An 18827-nucleotide genomic window follows, 5' to 3' on the forward strand; every position below is an offset into this window, starting at 1 on the left:
CCTGCACGTGGGTGGGCACCTCGTCCCTGGTGCAAACGTGATGTCCCCAGTGCTGACGCTCCGCTGCTCCCAGTGCCAGCCTCGTTATTGCCGGCTTTACCGCTGTGCCGTTCCCGGTGCAAATGTGATGTCCTCAGAGTAAATGTGCAGTTTCTGGCTCTGGTGCCCTGCTGTCCCCAGCGCTTACGCTGTGCCAGTCCTGGTATTAATTCCCTGCTGTTCCTGGCGCTAACACTCTGCCATTCCTGGCACTGATGTCCCACACTTCCTGCTGCTAATGCCCCGCTGTCCATGGCACTGATGCCCCACTGTCCCCAGCATTTATCCTGTGCCATTCCAAGTGCTGGTTCCTTACTGTCCCTGGCAGGAAAGCCGTGCCCTTTCCAGTGGTGGTGTTGTGCCATTCCCGATGCTCGTGCTCCCCTATCCTGGGCACTAAAGCTCTGCCATTCCCATTGCTGATGCCTCACCGTCCCCAGTGCTAAGGCTGTGTTGTCCCCTGGCACTGATGCCGTGCCGTTCCTGCTGCTAAAACCCTGGCACTGACACCCCGCCGTCCCCGTCAGGTGCGGAAGCAGCAGAAGGAGCACACCAACCTCATGGCTGAGTACCGCAACAAGCAGCAGCAGCACCAGCACCAGGCCTCGGCCGTGATGGCCCTGAGCCCCTCGCAGAGCCCCCGCCTCATGTCCAAGCTCCCGGGACAGCTCCTCTCGGCACACGGCGTGCAGCAGCCCGGCGGAGCCCTGGTGGGAGCGCAGGGCCTGGGGCAGCAGCCGGGGCAGCCTGGGGGGCTGCGCCTGCCCCAGGGCGGCGTGTCCATGGCTGTGCAGCAGGGCCTGTCCTTCATGGGGCAGCAGCCCGTGGGGAACGCCCCGGGACCCGGCTCCTCCGGCTCCTTCTTCGGCGGGAACCCCGCGCTGCGCGGGCTGGCCGCCGACAGCCGCCTGATGCAGGAGCGGCAGCTCCAGAGGATGCAGCTGGCGCAGAAACTGCAGCAGCAGAACATGCTGGGACAGGTGTCACTGCAGCAGCAGCCGGGTGTGATGGGACAGGCGGCGATGCAGCAGGCGGGTGTGATGGGACAGGTGTCGCTGCAGCAGGCGGCCATGCAGCAGCAGGGCGTGATGGGACAAACGTCAATGCAGCAGCCGGGTGTGATGGGACAGGCGGCCATGCAGCAATCAGGTGTGATGGGACAGGCGGCCATGCAGCAATCAGGTGTGATGGGACAGCCGTCGCTGCAGCAATCAGGTGTCATGGCACAAGCGTCGATGCAGCAACAGGGCGTGATGGGACAAGCATCAATGCAGCAGCCGGGTGTGATGGGACAGGCGTCGCTGCAGCAGCAGGGTGTGATGGCACAGGCGTCCATGCAGCAGCCAGGTGTGATGGGACAGAGCTCGATGCAGCAGCAGGGTGTGATGGGTCAGGCGTCCATGCAGCAGCCGGGTGTGATGGGACAGAGCTCGATGCAGCCACAGAGCATCATGGCACAGACGTCCATGCAGCAGCCGGGTGTGATGGGACAAGCTTCAATGCAACAGGCAGGTGTGCTGGCGCAGACACCGCTGCAGCAGCCAGGCATGATGGGCCAGGCATCCATGCAGCAGCCGGGTGTGCTGGGCCAGGCTCCAGTGCAGCCAACAGCCGTACCAGGGCAGCCCGGCCTGCTGGGGCAGCAGCAACAGCAGCCCCCAGCCCCACAGCCCGGCCCGGGGGCTCAGCCCATGGTGCCGAAGCAGCCGGGGCTGCTGGGCAGCCAGCAGAGCCTCCTGGTGCAGCAGCTTTCACCCCAGCAGCAGCCGGGTGTGCTGGGCCACGCGCCGGGGCTGCAGCACCAGCCCGTGCTGGGCCACCCCCCGCCCCAGCGCCAGGTTGTCCTGGCCCCCCACCAGCAGCGGGTGCTGGGCTCGCCCCAGCTGACGCCGCAGACCCCGGGGATGCTGAGCCACCGGCTCGTGCTATCCCAGCAGCTGGGGCAGTCTCGGGCACTGTTGGCCCCGCAGCAGCAGCAGCAGCAGCAGCAGAACTCGGCGGCTGCCCAGCCAGGTCTCCTGGGGCTGGGCCAGGGGCAGCCCTCGATCCAGCACTTTCCGCAGCACGGGGCGGGGGGCCAGGCCCCCTCTGTGCTGCACCTGAGTCAGGGAATGCAGCCGGCCCCGGCCGTCCTGGCTGCCAAGGATCAGCCCGCGGGCGTGGATGGCAGCGCCCTGCACGCTGAGGGCGGCGAGAGCGGGGCGCAGCTGCACGGGGAGCAGCAGGGAGCCCTGGAGCCCCCGGCCCCCAAACACCAGGCTGAGCTGGGGCAGGGCCAGCAGCTCCTCTTGAGCTCCCCACAGCCGGGCGTTTTGCGGGCAGCCCCTGGGCAGCCGGGTGCTCTGCTGGCCCCGCCGCTGCAGAGCACCGGGGCCGTCCACCCCGAGCTGTCCCAGCAGCACGGGGACGCGGCCGGGGTGGCGGAGCAACCGCTGGGCTGTGGGACGGGCCCGGCACAGGCCATGGTGCCGGCACCGCGGCCCCCAGAGCAGCCAGGCAAGGGGGTGGCAGGGACCCTGCCGGGGCAGCCGCAGCCCCCGCGGCTCCAGAGCCCCGTTCAGCACAAAGTAGGGCCGGCGCCGGGCACGGCCGCTCTCCCCCCGGGTCTCCTGGGGCAGGTGCCGGGGCCGGTGATGGGCCAGATCCGGGCTCAGCTCCAGGGCGTCCTGGCCAAGAACCCGCAGCTGCGGCATCTGACGCCGCAGCAGCAGCAGCAGCTCCAGGCCCTCCTGGTGCAGCGGCATCAGCAGAGCCTGCTGCAGCAGAACCAGGCACTACGGACCCCCGGCCCCTTCCCCGGGCAGGCCCCGGACTACAGCCTGCCTGCAACCCGCCAGCCCCCTCGTCCCATGGGGTCCCTTTTCCAGCCCCGGCCGGGTGCCCCGGCAGAGGCACAGACCGGCTCTGCCACCGAGCCGGGGCGGGTGCTGCCAGGGCAGCCCCCCCAGCAGCCCCTGGCTGAGCTGGTTCAGGCAGCTCTGGCTGCCCGTGGCCCCCAGCCCGGCCTCATCCGCCTCCCCACGCCACCAGCCCCCTCGCCCTTGGGCTGTGCCCCCCAGCACCTGGCCAGCCCCGAGCAGAGCCCCCAAGAGCCAAAGAAGACGTCGCCAGGAATCCCGGCCTTGGCCCCCAGCCCTGCGGCACCCACGGAGCTGGGGCTGACTCCCACGCCGAGTGGTGCCGTCCCTGAGCCAGCACACGGCCCCTGGGACCCCGAGGTGCCTGGGGTGGACCCAGCTGACCCTGGTGAGACCCACATCAACGGGGCTGCGCCAGAGGGGGCCCCCGTGGAGGGTGAAGCCTCCCAGGTGTTGGTGAAGCAGGAGCCGAAGGAGGAGGCGGCGGCGGCGGCGCAGTGCGAGGTGGATGGAGACGAGACGGCAAAACCAGAGGCCAACGGGGACCCCGGGGACGGCCAAGCCAACAGCCTGCTGGCCCCAGGTGGGCGCTCCGAGGCCGGGCACCTGCTGCTGCAGAAGCTCCTGCGGGCCAAGAACGTGCAGCTCTCGGCGCAGAGCCCGGGCGAGCTCAACGGGCACATGGAGAACCGGAGCACAGGGACAGAGCCACGGCCGCAGTCGCTGCTGCTGGGCCGGGAGGTGAGCGGGATGGGCTGGGCCGGGCGTGCCGTGGGTCAGGGGCTGCGCTGGCACCGCTCACACCCTCTTCTCCCTCCTCAGGACCCCTCCATCGCCAGGAAGCCAGCGCCCACCAAGCCGAAGCGGGTGCAGAAAGGCAACGAGCGGATCCCAGCGTCGCGCAAGAAGCTGCGGAAGGACGAGGGGCTGCGTCCTGGCGAGGCCCTCATGAAGCAGCTGAAGCAGGTACGGCCGCGGGCCGGGGTGTGACGGGGGTGCTTCTTTTGTCTCTTTTGTCCTTGTCTCCCCCCCTCACCGCTGTGTCCCCAGGAGCTGTCGCTGCTGCCGCTGACGGAGCCGACCATCATGGCCAACTTCAGCCTGTTCGCGCCCTTCGGCAGCAGCCCCATCAACGGGAAGAGCCAGCTGCGGGGCGCCTTCGGCAGCGCCGTGCTCGACAGCGTCCCCGACTACTACTCCCAGCTGCTCACCAAGGTGAGAGGAGGGAGTTGTTCCCTGGTGTCCCTCTTTTCCGAGGGTCCTGGATCATCCTGCTGTTCTCACCCCACCGTCTCCCCTCCCAGAACAACCTCAGCAACCCACCCACGCCACCCTCCTCGCTGCCCCCCACTCCCCCTCCCTCCGTGCAGCAGAAGATGGTGAACGGCGTCACGGCCCCTGAGGAGCTGGGGGAGCAGCCCAAGGACGCCGAGCCGGCCCGCGAGCCCCACGGCCAGAAAGGTGAGCCTGCCTGGCACAGGGGTGGCGCAGAATCCCTGCTGCCGCCTGCCACTCCCCCCCATGACACCCATCGCTTCTCTGGAGATGCGCCAGCTGTGGAGGTGAAGAGCCTGGACCTGCTGGCAGCACTGCCCACCCCTCCGCACAACCAGACTGAGGACGTCAGGTGAGAGACCCCCGCGCTTTGTGGTGACCCCCCAACGAGTAACATCAGCCCCTCCGTGGGTGACACCAGGCCTTGTGGCCGCTGACACCTCCGGGCCCCACAGGATGGAGAGTGACGACGAGAGCGACTCCCCCGACAGCATCGTCCCTGCTTCGTCCCCCGAGAGCGTCCTGGGCGAGGAGCTGCTCCGCTTCCCGCTCCTCAGCGAGGCCAAGCCGGAGCTGGAGGAGCGTGTGCTGTCCCCCATCATCCCCATCATCCCCCGGGCCAGTATCCCAGGTGGGATGGGCTGGAGGGGTGTGTGGATCAGGGCAGGAGTGGTTTGTGGTCCATATGGACTGGGCAGGAGGGAGGGAATCTGGGGGATGTGCAGCACAGGGAGGGGGTCTGGAGCAGGTGTGTCAGGTAGGAAGGGATATGGATGGGGCGGTGCGGGGTTCCTGGTCTGGGAGGGGTTTAAGGGAGCCGTGGGAAGGGTCCTTGGGAGGTGTGGGATGTGAGGGAAAGGGATTTGCAGGGTGGTGGATTCTCTGCAGGGATCTGGGGCAGGTGGGTGAGCTCATGGGTGGTTCTGGGTGGGGCTGGGTCTGCACAGTTCTGGTCCTGGCTCTGACCCCCCTCTCCCCACACCAGTGTTCCCCGACACAAAACCCTACGAGGTCGCGGAGCCCTTTGGGGCTCCACCAGGGAAGGTGGGGGCAGCAGGTCCTGGAACCCCTTGGGACAAGGGCAAGAGCAGCGAGGTCTCTGTCATGTTGACGGTGTCCGCAGCAGCTGCCAAGGTAAGCGAAGGAATGAGGGGATTCAAGACCCTTGGGGTCCCAGCAGTGACCCAACACCGTGGCCCCTGTGACACCCTGGGTCCCACCCTGCCTTCCTCTCGCCTAGAACCTCAACGGGGTGATGGTGGCCATGGCCGAACTGCTGAGCATGAAGATCCCCAGCTCCTACGAGGTGCTGTTCCCTGATGGCCCCGTGCGAGCAGCTGTGGTTGAGGCCAAGAAGGTGGAGGCTGATATGGCCGGTGAGTGTTCTCCTCGTCCCCATGTCCCCCCGCCGTGTCCCCGGGCTGGGACCCTCGCAACAGGCTCCATCCCTCTCCCAGGAATGCTCGGAGGGAAGGAGAAGGCGCTGGCTGGGAAGGTGCCGGACAGCAGCTCTGAGTGGCTGAAGCAGTTCGATGCCGTGCTGCCAGGGTACAGCCTCAAGGGCGAGCTGGACCTCCTGACGCTGCTCAGACAGGTCAGTGGTGTGCAGGGTGGGGAGACTGGGAGGGGGCTATGGGGGTACCCACAGCGCTGGGCTGTGTAGGGCTGCAGGAGCAGGGGCTCTTTGGGGGGGGTCCCTGTCGGACACCCCATGATTGCAGGGAGTTACCTGCGGGGCTGGGTCACCCAGGAAGCAGCCCAGGATGTCCTTGCAGGGCTGGGGGCACGTGGGATGCTGACAGATCCCTGCAGAGCCGATTCCCCCTCCCTGCGACACGCAGGGAGCTTGGGGCCTTCCATCCCTGCGACGCTCTGACCTGTGCCCCCCTCCCCTCACCGCAGGAGAGCCCTGCTCCTGAGAAGACCCTTCACCACTGCTACGTCAACAACGTCTCCAACCTGGACGTGCGGCAGCTCTCCGTCCTGCCCCAGGAGCCCTCGCCCCCGCTGTCCCCCTCCGTGCCCTCCCCGTCCAGCCCCGCTGAGCCCACCAGGGTCCCCGACCCCGAGGCGTCGCACGAGGCAGCCCCGGCCCCGCTGTCACCGCTGCCGCCGGCCCCCTCTCCGGCCGCCCAGGAGGACGGAGGCGCGGCCGCCCACTCGCCGCCCCGTTTCAAGCCGCGCTCGCGGCCGCCCGAGGACGGGGACGAGGCGAGGCCGCGGCTGAAGAAGTGGAAGGGCGTGCGCTGGAAACGGCTGCGCTTCCTCGTCACCATCCAGAAAGGAGGGGCCAAGCGCGACGGCGACAAGGAGATCGCCGAGTTCATCGACAAGCTGGGCACCACGCTGCGCCCCGAGAAGGTGCCGCAGGACCTGCGCAAGTGCTGCTTCTGCCACGAGGAGGGCGACGGGGCCACGGACGGGCCGGCCCGCCTGCTCAACCTCGACCTCGATCTCTGGGTCCACCTGAACTGCGCCCTGTGGTCCACGGAGGTGTACGAGACTCAGGGAGGGGCCCTGATCAACGTGGAGGTGGCGTTGCACCGCGGGCTCCTCACCAAGTGCTCCCTGTGCCAGAAAACGGGCGCCACCAACAGCTGCAACCGCATCCGCTGCCCCAGCGTGTACCACTTCGCCTGCGCCATCCGCGCCAAGTGCATGTTCTTCAAGGACAAGACCATGCTGTGTCCCCTGCACAAGCTGAAGGGGCCCTGCGAGCAGGAGCTCAGCAGCTTCACCGTGTTCCGCCGCGTCTACATCGAGCGGGACGAGGTGAAGCAGATCGCCAGCATCATCCAGCGCGGGGAGCGGCTCCACATGTTCCGCGTGGGCGGCTTGGTCTTCCACGCCATCGGGCAGCTGCTGCCGCACCAGATGGCCGATTTCCACAGCGTCACCGCCCTCTACCCCGTGGGCTACGAGGCCACGCGCATCTACTGGAGCCTGCGGACCAACAACCGCCGCTGCTGCTACCGCTGCACCATCTGCGAGAACAACGGGCGCCCCGAGTTCGTCGTGCAGGTCATCGAGCAGGGCCTGGAGGACCTCGTCTTCTCCGACTCCTCGCCGCAAGGTAAGGAGTTGGGAGATGCCGGCATCCAACCTTTGTTCCCGGTGGCTGAGCCGCGCCGGAGGGTGGTGGAAGGTGGCTTGAGGTCCCCGCTGGGTCGCCGCCTTCAACCCGCGGCGCTCGGTGCTCTGCTCTGCCGACGAGGCGGCGATTGGTCGCTTGGACTTGGGACGATCTTGGAGGCCTTTTCCAGCCTCATTGGTTCTGTGGTTCTCCCTTCCCTCGGCAGCCGTGTGGAACCGGATCATCGAGCCAGTGGCGATGATGAGGAAGGAGGCCGACATGCTGCGACTCTTCCCCGAGTATCTGAAGGGCGAGGAGCTCTTTGGCCTCACGGTGCACGCGGTGCTGCGCATCGCTGAGTCGGTAGGTGCCGGGGTGGCCCTGGGGGTCTCTCCTCCATACTGAGGGTCCACCCTGCTGGGAAAGGTCCTGGTGGCTCTTCTGCTGCTGCCTCTTGACCTTCTGCGTGCCCCTCTGCAGCTGCCGGGCGTCGAGAGCTGCCAGAATTACCTGTTCCGCTACGGGCGCCATCCTCTGATGGAGCTGCCGCTGATGATCAACCCCACCGGCTGCGCCCGCTCCGAGCCCAAGATCCTCACCCACTACAAGCGGTAAGCGGGGCTGGGATCCACCGGGAGAGCTGGGATCCACCGGGAGAGCTGGGATCCCATGGGAGAGCTGGGATCTTCCAGGGGAGCTGGGATCCGCCAGGGGAGCTGGGATCTGCCAGGGGAGCTGGGATCCACCATGAGAGCTGGGATCTGCCAGGAGGGATGGGATCTATTGGAGGAGCTGGGATCTTCCAGGAGAGATGGGATCCACCAGGAGAGCTGGGATCTGCCAGGAGAGATGGGATCTATTGGGGGAGCTGGGATCCACCAGGAGAGCTGGGATCCACTGGGAGATCTCCAGGAGAAATGGGATCCACCAGGAGAGCTGGGATCTGCCAGGAGAGATTGGATCTATTGGGGGAGCTGGGATCCACTGGGAGATATGGGATCCATCGGGAGAGCTGGGATCCGCCAGGAGAGCTGGGATCCCTGCAGAGCTCTAACCGCTCTCATCCCTCTCCCCTGAAAGGCCCCACACCCTGAACAGCACAAGCATGTCCAAGGCCTACCAGAGCACCTTCACGGGCGAGACCAACACGCCCTACAGCAAGCAGTTCGTGCACTCCAAGTCCTCGCAGTACCGGCGCCTGAAGACGGAGTGGAAGAACAACGTGTACCTGGCGCGGTCCCGCATCCAGGGGCTGGGGCTCTACGCGGCCAAGGACATCGAGAAGCACACGATGGTCATCGAGTACATCGGCACCATCATCCGCAACGAGGTGGCCAACCGGCGCGAGAAGATCTACGAGGAGCAGGTGCGGCTCTGCTGGGGTGCCCGGGGGCTTGTCTGGGGACTCAGGTGGCGTTTTGGGGGGGCTCTGGTGGCATGTGGAGGGGCTTGGAGGAGGAAATGGGGGGAGTCGGGATGTTGGGAGCTCGGGTGGGATGTGGGTGGGGTGTTGGAGGTTCTGGCAGGACATTGGGGGGGGCTCAGGTGGGATGTGGAGGGACTTGAGAGGGATATCAAGGGTTCTGGTGGGACACGATGTCACTGTAGGACACGAAAGAAAGGCGAAAGACTTCCAAGTATTTCAGAAGGCAAAGAGCATAGGAAAAAGCTTTATTGTCTAATTCTTACCACCTTTTATAAGGTGCTCTGATACAGACTTAGCATGATTGGTGAATGGGAACCTCTCTAATCCCACTGGTGAAACCAGAGAGACAGCAAAACACCACCTGGAGAAAGATTGTTTTGGGAAAGAATGGTTGTTTTGCCAAGATTGTTTTGAGAAGAGGCTTTCTCGAGAAATATTCCCTTGGGAAACAGCCCTGCTAGCAGGCTGAAATCCCATCAGACTTAGAAATGTCAGCCCCACAGCGTGGAGGGTCTTAGGTGTGATGTTGGGAGCTCTGGTGGGACATGGGGAAGGGCTCAAGAGGGATATCAAGGGTCCTGGTGGGACACGGAGGGTCTTGGGTGGGATGTTGGGAGCTCTGGTGGCACATGGAGCGGCCCAGGTGGCATGTGGATGGATTTGTATGAGAATTGAGGGTCTCCAGTGGGCCGTGGGGCGGCGGGCATCAACTCAGGCGGGATGGGGGGACATCAGCGCACCCCTGAACCCTCACTTCTCCTCGGTGGCAGAACCGCGGCATTTACATGTTCCGCATCAACAACGAGCACGTCATTGACGCCACGCTGACGGGGGGCCCGGCCAGGTGAGCACGGGGGGGCTCTGGGGTGGCGGGACCCCCCCCCGTGACGTCCGTCTGTCGCGCCCCGGGATGGCGCTGACCCCCCTGACCCCACAGGTACATCAACCACTCGTGCGCCCCGAACTGCGTGGCCGAAGTCGTGACCTTCGACAAGGAGGACAAGATCATCATCATCTCCAGCCGGCGCATCCCCAAGGGGGAGGAGGTGAGTGAGGGGCTGAGGGGACACTCGGGGGGTCCTGGGGGACCCAGGGACGGGGGGGATCTGGAAGGGGCAGGGCTGAGCTCCGTGCTTTGGGTGACACCCCGCTCCTCTCCCAGCTCACCTACGACTACCAGTTCGACTTCGAGGACGATCAGCACAAGATCCCCTGCCACTGCGGAGCCTGGAATTGCAGGAAGTGGATGAACTAACCGGGAAAAAGGGGCTGGGGGGGGGCTGCCACCCCCGCCTCAGAGACCTCGCCGAGCCCCCCCCAGGGCTGCAGGAGGTGCCAGGGGAGGCCGGGCACTGAGGGAGAGCGGCGGCTGCGGCGCTGCCGGCCCTGCCCGAGCGGGACGGACGGACAGAATGAACTGGCAACTCAGGGTTTTCTTTGCTTCGTCCTGCGAGGAAGAAACAAACAAACAAACAAAACAACAACAACAACAAAAAGAAAAAGGAGTGGGGGGGGGGCCTGAGAAAAGCCCCCCTTCACCACCCCCTGCTTGCCTCCCTCGTGGGAGAGCCACGGGGGAGCAGCGCCGGGCCCAGCGCGGCTGGAGCGATTGTGCGGAGCCGGTCTGGATATAACGATTATTTTTATTTTATTTTTATTTTATTTTGATTTTTGTTTCCTTTTTTTTTTTTTTTTTTTTCCTTTTTTGTTTACTTTTTTTTTTTTTTTTTTTTTTTTTAAAGAAACTAATAATATTTGCTCGCTAATTACCAAGGTAACACAGACTCCTTGAGCTCGACAATCCGGGCTCTGCCCCGCCGGCGTGGCGGCCAGAGCTCGCTCGGTTCCTTTGATCTCTTCTTTTTCTTGGGTTTTTTTTTGTTTTGTTTTGTTTTTGTTTTTTGTTTCGTTTGTGCGTGTTGGACGAGACCCCCGGAGCGGCGGCGGGATGCAGCCCAAGACCCCGACAGACACAAGGAGCTTCTGCACCCAAACCTACCTCATTTTAAGTGTTAGATTTGTTTCTTTTTATTTGTTGTTGTTTTTAAATGTGAGCCCCCCCCCCTTTTCCTCCTCCTCCTCCTCCCTCTCCATCCCAACCTGCCCCCTCAAAAAAAGGAGGGGGGGGTCTTTCCCTCTCCCTCGGGCTCCAGAGGATGCAGCTTCCCCGTGTCCCCCTCCTGGGGTGTGGCCCTTCCTCAGGACGCCTTGAAAGGGGGGACACGGGGACACCCCCTCCTTGTCCCCCCCTCCTCAGGAGGTCCCGGCCGTGTGAGGCGGGGATGGGGAGGTCAAACCCGCTCCCCCAGCTCTGGTGGGGGGCTGGGGACCCACACATGACCCCCCCCCCAGGGCTGGAGGGGCTGGGTGGAGCCCCCCACCCTCCCTGCTCACCCCTCACAGCTGGGGCTGCACTGGAGGGGGAAGGTTATTTATCTATTTATACCTTATATTGTATATACTAGACGGGGCTGGGGAGGGGTGGGAGGGGGCTCTTTGTGCTCTGCTGGGCTGAGATTTGGGGTGCAAGGGGAGGGGTGGAGGGGGGGGTGTGCAAAAAATTAGGGGAGGGGGCCAGGGGTTTTAAAACCCAGTCTCCCGAGCTGAGGGTGGGGAGGTGTGTGTGTGGGGGGGGGGTCTCTCTCTGGAAAACCTCCTGCCAGGCAGGGGCGACCCTTGGAGAGCGAAGCAGCGAGTGGGCATTAACACCCCCCGGGACCCCCCCTCCCCTCACCACCCCACCCCGGCGCCCCCCTCCCGAGGGTCCCATCGCCCCCTCCCCACTCCGGGGGGCGCCGGGATCACTTAACGCACAAACAACGGCGCTGGGGAAGGGAGGGAGAGAGGGAAGGGAGAGACCCTCCTGCTCCTGGAGGTGAGGGCGGGGGTCTCACAGGAGCTGCCGCCCCCTCCCCGCCCCGGTGCAGTGATTTGGGGCTTGGGGGGGGGGGAGGCCGGGGCCGATCTTGAAAAGCTGCTTCCGCAAAACTCGTCAAAGCTGCAAAAAACAAACAAACAAACAAAAAAAAATTTAAAAAAAAAAAAAAAAAAAGGTTGAAGGTAAAAAAAGGTTTAAAAAAAGAAAATTTAGAGGAAAAAAAAAAAAAAAGAGGAAAAAAGCGCGAGTGGGGGGGGGATGAGAAAGTTTTAACAGAAAAAAAAAAAAAAATTATACGAGAAATTTAACTTTCAGAGCTGTACATAGGCCGGGGCGTGTAGAAATCCCGTTTTTACCAATACCGGAACCACTGGATGTTATTTTAAATAAAGCGCGTGAGAAGCCGAGGCCGCCTGATCCCTCCTGGGAGGGTCTGAGGGGAGCGGGGGGGGGGGGCACAGGGGACAAAACCGTGCCCGAGGGTTCAACCCAGCACACCTCTGCTCTGGTGTCCCCACCGTGGGTCTCTGTCCCACCCCACAATCGCTGACCCTCGCCGGGGTTACCCCAAATCCCCCTCCTCATTTCCCGGACCCCGTGTTCCCCGTCCCCGGGCTGTGTCCCGCCGTGTCCCCACACGCTGTCACCTCCCGCCCCGCGCCCTCGCCACAAAAACCGTGACGGGAGGGGAGAGGGGAGAGGGGAGCGGGCTCCCGTGAGGCGCGGGGGGTGCTGCAGGAACCGGGAACGGGGCCCGAGGGGTTCCGGGAACCGCGGCAGGAACCGAGCGAAACCGGGGCAGGAACAGGGGCAGGAACCGGGCGGAACCGGGGCAGAACTGGGACAGGAACCGGGCGGAACCGGGGCACAAACGGAGCGGAACCGGGATAGGAACGGGGACAGGAACCGGGGCAGGAACAGGGGCAGGAACCGGGCAGAACTGGGACAGGAACAGGGGCAGGAACCGGGCAGAACTGGGATAGGAATCGAGCGAAACCGGGGCAGGAACAGGGGCAGGAACCAGGCGGAACCGGGGCAGGAACGGAGAGGGACCGGGACAGGAACCAGGGCACGAACGGAGCGGAACCAGGATAGGAACCGGGGCAGGAACCGAGCGAAACCGGGGCAGGAACAGGGGCAGGAACCGGGCAGAACTGGGACAGGAATCGAGCGAAACCGGGGCAGGAACGGAGAGGGACCGGGACAGGAACCGGGGCACGAAGGGAGCGGAACCAGGATAGGAACCGGGGGGGAAGTGGGACAGGAACCGGGCAGAACCGGGGCAGGAACCAAGGGGAAGAGGGGCAGGAACCGGGCAGAACCGGGGCAGGAACCAAGGGGAAGTGGGGCAGGAACCGGGCGGAAGCGGGACGCGAACCGGGCGGAAGCGGGGCCGGAAGCCGCCAGGAAGCGGGAGCAGGGACCGGGCGATCGCGGCGCCAGAGCCGGGCGGAAGTGGGGCAGCGGCGCCTCGGGCCGGAGCGGGACCCATGGAGGTTGTGGGAGGGACAGCGGGGCTGGGGGGGACACGGGGCACCGGGGGTCGCCGCCACGCCTGACCCGACCCCTGTCTGTCCACAGGATCCCGGCCCCGACCCTGAGCCCGGCCCCGGCCCGGGCCCGGCCGCCGAGAGCCCGGCGGAGCTGAGCCCCCCGGGGCTGGAAGGTGAATCCGGGGGAGGTCTGGGAGGTCCCGGCGTGCGGGGGGGTCCCGGCACAGGAGGCGTTGATTTGGGTGTCCCAAGGGCTGCGGCTGCTGGGGGAGGTTCCCGTCCCGGAGTCTGGGATATCCCGGAGCCCTGAGCTGGATTTGGGATGCCCCGTGACTGAGGATTTCCCAGAGTTAGGGGAAGCTTTGAGCTGGGTGTCCCGGAATTGGGAGTGAAACGGGATTTGGGGCATTCGAGGGGTTGCGGTGTCCCAGGGTTTGGGGTACCCCATGTGTTGGTGTGTCCCGGGATTTGGGGTATCCCGAGTATTTGGGTCCTCAGAGGACTTTGGGGTGTCACGGGATTGGGGGTGCCACAGGGTTTGGGGTGTCTGGGGTTGGGGGTGCCACAGGGTTTGGGGTGTCTGGGGTTGGGGGTGTCCCGGGTTTTGGGCTGTTCCAGGTTTTGGGGTGCCCCCTGACGCTGCCGCCCCAGGGGACGCCCACCGGGGTGCCTACACCGCCTTCATGAAATCCCATCGCTGCTACGACCTGATCCCCACCAGCTCCAAACTGGTCGTCTTCGACACGTCCCTGCAGGTGTGCCGGGGCCGGGGGGGCACTTTTGGGGCCGGGGAGGCGCTTTTGGGGCTCCCTGACCCCCGTGCCTGCAGGTGAAGAAGGCGTTCTTCGCGCTGGTCACCAACGGTGTGCGGGCAGCCCCGCTCTGGGACAGCAAAAAACAAAGTTTTGTGGGTGAGTGAGGGAGCTGAGGGGGGTCTCTGGGGGCTGGAGGGGGCTGGCAGGACCCTCCTGACCCTTCCTGCACCCCCAGGAATGCTGACCATCACCGACTTCATCAACATCCTGCACCGCTACTACAAATCACCCATGGTGAGAGCTGGGGTCTACCGTGGGCGCAGGTCGGGCTCTGCCTGCCCCTCCTGACCCTGGGTGGGTGATCTGGGTTTCTCCTCCTCCTCCTCCTCCTCACAGGTGCAGATCTATGAGCTGGAGGAACATAAAATAGAGACATGGAGAGGTGAGAGGAGTCACTGCCGGCTGTCTCCTGCCCTGCCTGGAGCCCCCCCGGTGCCGTGCCTCGCCCACCCATCCCCTCACACCCCCCTCTCCCCACAGAGGTTTATCTGCAAGACTCCTTCAAGCCGCTGGTCTGCATTTCCCCCAATGCCAGGTACCCCAGGGGGGCAGGGAGGGGGGCACAGCTGGTGCTGGCACTCCCAGGAACGCCCCGAATCCCCTCCGCCCTTTCCCCCCTCACAGCCTGTTCGACGCCGTCTCCTCCCTGATCCGGAACAAGATCCATCGCCTGCCCGTCATCGACCCCGACTCGGGGAACACGCTCTACATCCTCACCCACAAACGCATCCTCAAGTTCCTCAAGCTCTTTGTGAGTCTCTGCCCCTTGCTGGGCTGTGCCAGGGGCTGTACTGGGACCCCCAGCCCGGGCTGTGCCCGGGATCTGTTCCAGGTAGCCCAGGGCGTTCACCCTGGGCTGTGCCAGGGGCCACCCTGAGACTCTCTCAGCCCAGGCTGTGCCAGAGGTTGTCCTAGGATCCCCATCCTGGGCTGTGCCAGGTCCCTGAGCCAGGCCTCACTCCCAGTCCAGGCTGTGCCAGGTCCCTGTGCCAGGGGCTGCCCTGACACCTCCATCTCAGGCCGTGCCAAAAGCTTCCCCAGAACCCTTGGCCAGGCTGTTCCAGGGGTCACTGGGACCCCCGTCCTGGGCTGTGCCAGGTCCCTGCACACCGGGTGCCACCACCTCTGGGTGGGCACAGCCCCGGTACCTCACACTGCAGTGCCAAAGGACCCCCAGGACCCTCCCCACCGCCCCTTCCCGGGGGTCCCACACACCCCCCGCTCCTTGCCACCCAGCTCTCTGTGCTTTCACCCCCAGCACCCCCAGGCTCAGCACTGTCCCCTCACCGTCCCCCGCAGATCGCAGAGGTCCCCAAGCCCGAGTTCATGGCGCGGACGTTGGAGGAGCTGCAGATCGGCACCTACAGCAACATCGCCGTGGTTGGCACCAGCACCCCCATCTACGTGGCCCTGGGCATCTTCGTGCAGCACCGCGTCTCCGCGCTGCCCGTGGTCGACGATTCGGGTAGGGGCGTCCTGTCCTCGCTCTGCCTGTCCCCACGTCACCTCCTTGGGGGGGTTGCGTCCCCTCCGGAGCGCCGCGGGCTCGGCTGAGCTGCTCCTTCCCCTCCCCTCAGGGCGCGTGGTGGACATCTACTCCAAATTCGACGTTATTGTGAGTACTGGCAGGGTGAAATCCTGGGCTGGGAGGTGACGCTGTGGGGTGTCTCTTGCTGCCACCTGTGTCCCCCAACGCTTGTCCCTGCCCTAGAACCTGGCAGCTGAGAAGACCTACAACAACCTGGACGTGACGGTGACGCGGGCGCTGCAGCACCGCTCCCACTACTTCGAGGGCGTCCTCAAGTGTTACAAGCACGAGACGCTGGAAACCATCATCAACCGCCTGGTCGAGGCTGAGGTAACAGCCCCGAGGTGCCGGGGGGGGGTCAGGAGAGGGGGGCCGGGGTCTCTGCACCCCCTCAGCCCCTCCCTGTGTCCCTCCCTTCCCCAGGTCCACCGGCTGGTGGTGGTGGATGAGAGCGATGTGGTTAAAGGGATCATCTCCCTGTCGGACATCCTGCAAGCCCTGGTCCTCCCGCAGGGCCCCTGAGGCAGTGGTGGGGAGGGGGTTCGGTCCTCCCAAGCCCCCCACTCTCTTCTCCTGCAGCACTGTGCCCTCCCCCGGGGCTGGTGGGGACACCCGGGGAACGCCCCCACTCACCAGCAGCGTCCAGCAATAACCCCCAGCCCTGGGGCAGCCCTTCCCTGGCTGGGGGGGGAGCCCACAGCCCCCCCCCCTCATGCCGTGCCCTGCACCCCAAAACCGTGTGGGGTGATGGGGGCGGCCCTCGGCCCCTCTGGGGTGCGGGGCCAGGGTCGCTCGTGTCCACGCCAGCGCTGTTCCTTGCGCGGACTCTTGTCCCCGTCACCCTGCGCCCTCTCCTTGGGTTTGGTGAAGCCCACCCGGCCCGGGGACCCCCTCCCACGACCCCGGGGGTTCCTCCCCGGGTTCCCTCGGCTGTGCCCACACCCGCCACCGCTTGGTGTGTGAAGAGAAACCACGAATAAACACAGACCTGGCAGCAGCCCGGCTCGGTGCGGGGCACGGGGGGCGCTGGCTGGGGAGGGGGTGTGTGGGGAGGGCGTGTGGGACCCCCCCCCCCCCCTCCCCGCGGGAAGGGGGAATCTGCTGAGCTCGCCCAGACCCTAAATCCCTGTTTGTTCCGCCCGTGGCTTTTCTAAAAGGCCGGGATTGGGGATGGGACAGAGACAGGGACCCGGCAGGACGTGGGGACCCTCTGGTGGGCACCGCGGTGAGCGGGGGGAGTCGGGCAGCGCCTGGGGGAGGTTGAAGGGGGGGAGATGGATGTTCGGGTCCCCCGGGGGGCTGCCGGGGGTCGCGGCCAGCCGGGACACCGGGTTTTGCAGCCCGGTGTCCCGCAAGGGGAGGCGCAAGGCCCGGCCGTGCTGAGCGAGGCACATTCCTGGCGGGGAGGGACGGCCGGGCCCGGGACCCTGTCCCTGCCGTTCCCGGGGTCCGGCGGAGGCTGCGGAGCGAGGTGAACGCCGGGCAGGTACCGGGGGGCCCGGGGGACTGGCGGGGGGAGCCGTTCCGGTTGCCATGCCGCCGCCGGAGGGTTGCTAAGCTCCGCTCGGAGCCCGCGTGGGCTGCAGCGCTCGGTGCCAAACCCGCCATCGCCTGCTTGTCGCAGGGGGGGGAAGGGATCCCGCGGGGGGGTTGGGGGGCGTGGGGGGGTTGGGGGGACACACACACACACAAACACACGCGCGCCACACGACACCCCTGGGACGGCCGGTGGGGTCCCCGCCGTGCTCCGGCCGCCCGGGGGTCGACGCGGCCCGAGGTGGCACCGGGCGGGACACGGCGTCCCCGGGGCCACGCGTGCGGCAGGTGGGCTCGCGTGGGCGGGCGAGGGGCTCCGCCGAGGCTCCGGTGAGCCCCCCGAAGCCGGGACCCCCCCATCCGGCGGGGCCATGCTGGGGGGTCCGGAACGGGGTGCGGGGCGCCTGCGAATCTGCGAGCGGACCAAGCTGGTGCTGGTGGAGATCGACACGGTGGCGTGTTGCAGCTCGGGGACCGGCATGGCCGCGGGGTGCTGGCCCGAGCCCCCCTGGACCTACCGCCGCATCGCCGGGGAGTACGCGTGAGTGGGGACGGCGGGGTTGGGGGGGGGGGGGGGTCCTCCCTGCTGCCCGCCCCTCACTCCCCCCACCCCACCCCGTCTGTGTCTTGCAGGTACCTGGAGAAGCGCTTTGTGGCCGAGCTGGCCCCTCCCTGGCCCCCGGTGCCCTCCAACCCCCCTTGTCGCCTGCAGGACTTCACCGCCCGGCCCCGGGTGCCCCCCGCCCCCTGCCCGCCGCGACAGCTCGAGGGGACGGGGGGCGCCGGACCCTGGGGGGGTCACCCCTCGCCCTCGCCTCGGCCCCCGCTGTCGGGGGACAAGCCGGGCCCCCCCACCTACGAGGCGCACATGCAGCGGGTGCAGGCAGCCCACGCCCGCCGGGGGGGACCCCCGCCTTACATCTCCCCCCCCGCCTATGACGGTCCCCACCGCACCCTGCAGCTCCGCCCCTTGCGGGGACCCCGCAGCCCCCCGCCCGCGCCTCGGGCCCGCGGGGCTGTGCCGGGGGGCTGGAGCCACACGCTGCCCCGGGCGGCCACCGAGGCCAAGCACCGGTGGCCCCGTGGGACGCAGCCGTGCCCGGCGGGGCCTGGCACCCCCCGGCACTGCCAGACGCTGCCGCGGGCCGCAGCCGGCCGGGAGCGAGAGCCGGGGCGAGGCCGGGGGCGGCGGGGGACGGGGGGACACGTCCTCATCGACGCCACCCGTGTGGTGGTCCGGGCTCAGTACGTGCCGCCACCGCAGCGACAGCAGGTGCGCTACGCCGGGGGGTCCCTGGGGCCTGGCACCCCTCCTCGCAGCCCTTCCGTGCCCCCTGGGGTCGTCAGCCCTTGCGCCGCGCCCTCTCCCCCCCGGGAGCGCTCCGGCAGCCCCCGCAGTCCGTGGCAGAGCCCGGGGGGCTGCCGGGGTGGTCGCGGGCAGCCCCCGCAGAGGCGGCCGGTGCTCTACGCCCAGGCGCTCCGCGAGGCCGTGTCCCGCATCCGCCGGCACACGGCGCCCGACTCGGACTCGGATGCCGAGGGGAGCGTGGGGGGCTCCCGGCAGCGGCTCTGCCGAGACCCCCGAGCCTACAGCAGCAGCAGCAGCAGCCTGGAGAGCACCGGGGCCCCCCCGGGCCGCGCCAGCCCCACCCCGGCATGAAGGGCGGGGTTTCCCGGGGTGTGGCCCTTGGGGGGGCGGGGCTTGGCGGGGTGTGGTCCTCGGGGGCGGGGCTCAGGGCTGGAGATCCCAATAAAAACTCCGGGATCTCGGTGCGCTGCCTCCGTTTTTGCGAGGTCAAGGGGGGGCATCACCCCCTCAAGGCTTCTCTGTGCCCCCCCCGCCCCAGCAAGGACGCAGGTGGCTGGGCACGCCCCCGTGGCATTCCCGGAGCCCTCCCCCGTTACG

General features: G+C 66.6%; 2 protein-coding genes across 3 annotated transcripts in view; both read left to right on the forward strand.

The window, feature by feature from the left end:
* Positions 1–11137, forward strand: part of KMT2D (lysine methyltransferase 2D) — a 28736-nt gene extending 17599 nt beyond the window's left edge. Inside the window, 16 exon segments of the mRNA XM_040088412.1 lie at positions 567–3638; positions 3720–3863; positions 3948–4112; positions 4202–4358; positions 4443–4524; positions 4628–4803; positions 5158–5306; positions 5413–5548; positions 5630–5766; positions 6075–7245; positions 7472–7608; positions 7726–7856; positions 8326–8611; positions 9442–9515; positions 9609–9717; positions 9834–11137. Coding sequence (XP_039944346.1) covers positions 567–3638; positions 3720–3863; positions 3948–4112; positions 4202–4358; positions 4443–4524; positions 4628–4803; positions 5158–5306; positions 5413–5548; positions 5630–5766; positions 6075–7245; positions 7472–7608; positions 7726–7856; positions 8326–8611; positions 9442–9515; positions 9609–9717; positions 9834–9926 — 6219 coding nt within the window. The 3' untranslated portion in view covers positions 9927–11137.
* A 1859-nt stretch (positions 11138–12996) lies between these two features.
* On the forward strand, positions 12997–16382 carry PRKAG1 (protein kinase AMP-activated non-catalytic subunit gamma 1). Of its 2 annotated transcripts, XM_040088380.2 has the most exons (12): positions 12997–13045; positions 13131–13215; positions 13694–13797; positions 13872–13953; positions 14033–14091; positions 14194–14239; positions 14338–14392; positions 14482–14608; positions 15157–15322; positions 15435–15472; positions 15569–15715; positions 15809–16382. In XM_040088380.2, exons 1-12 carry the CDS (start codon positions 13040–13042, stop codon positions 15905–15907), a joined length of 1014 nt encoding a protein of 337 aa, XP_039944314.2. In that variant the 5' UTR covers positions 12997–13039; the 3' UTR covers positions 15908–16382. The 2 variants fall into 2 exon arrangements, with proteins under 2 accessions (XP_039944314.2, XP_058279804.1); XM_058423821.1 differs by lacking the exon at positions 12997–13045 and having other exon boundaries at positions 13152–13215; positions 13661–13797.
* Positions 16383–18827: the final 2445 nt, after the last annotated feature.

Source organism: Hirundo rustica, chromosome 30, assembly GCF_015227805.2.
Source record: "Hirundo rustica isolate bHirRus1 chromosome 30, bHirRus1.pri.v3, whole genome shotgun sequence".
Taxonomy (NCBI): Eukaryota; Metazoa; Chordata; class Aves; order Passeriformes; family Hirundinidae; genus Hirundo; species Hirundo rustica.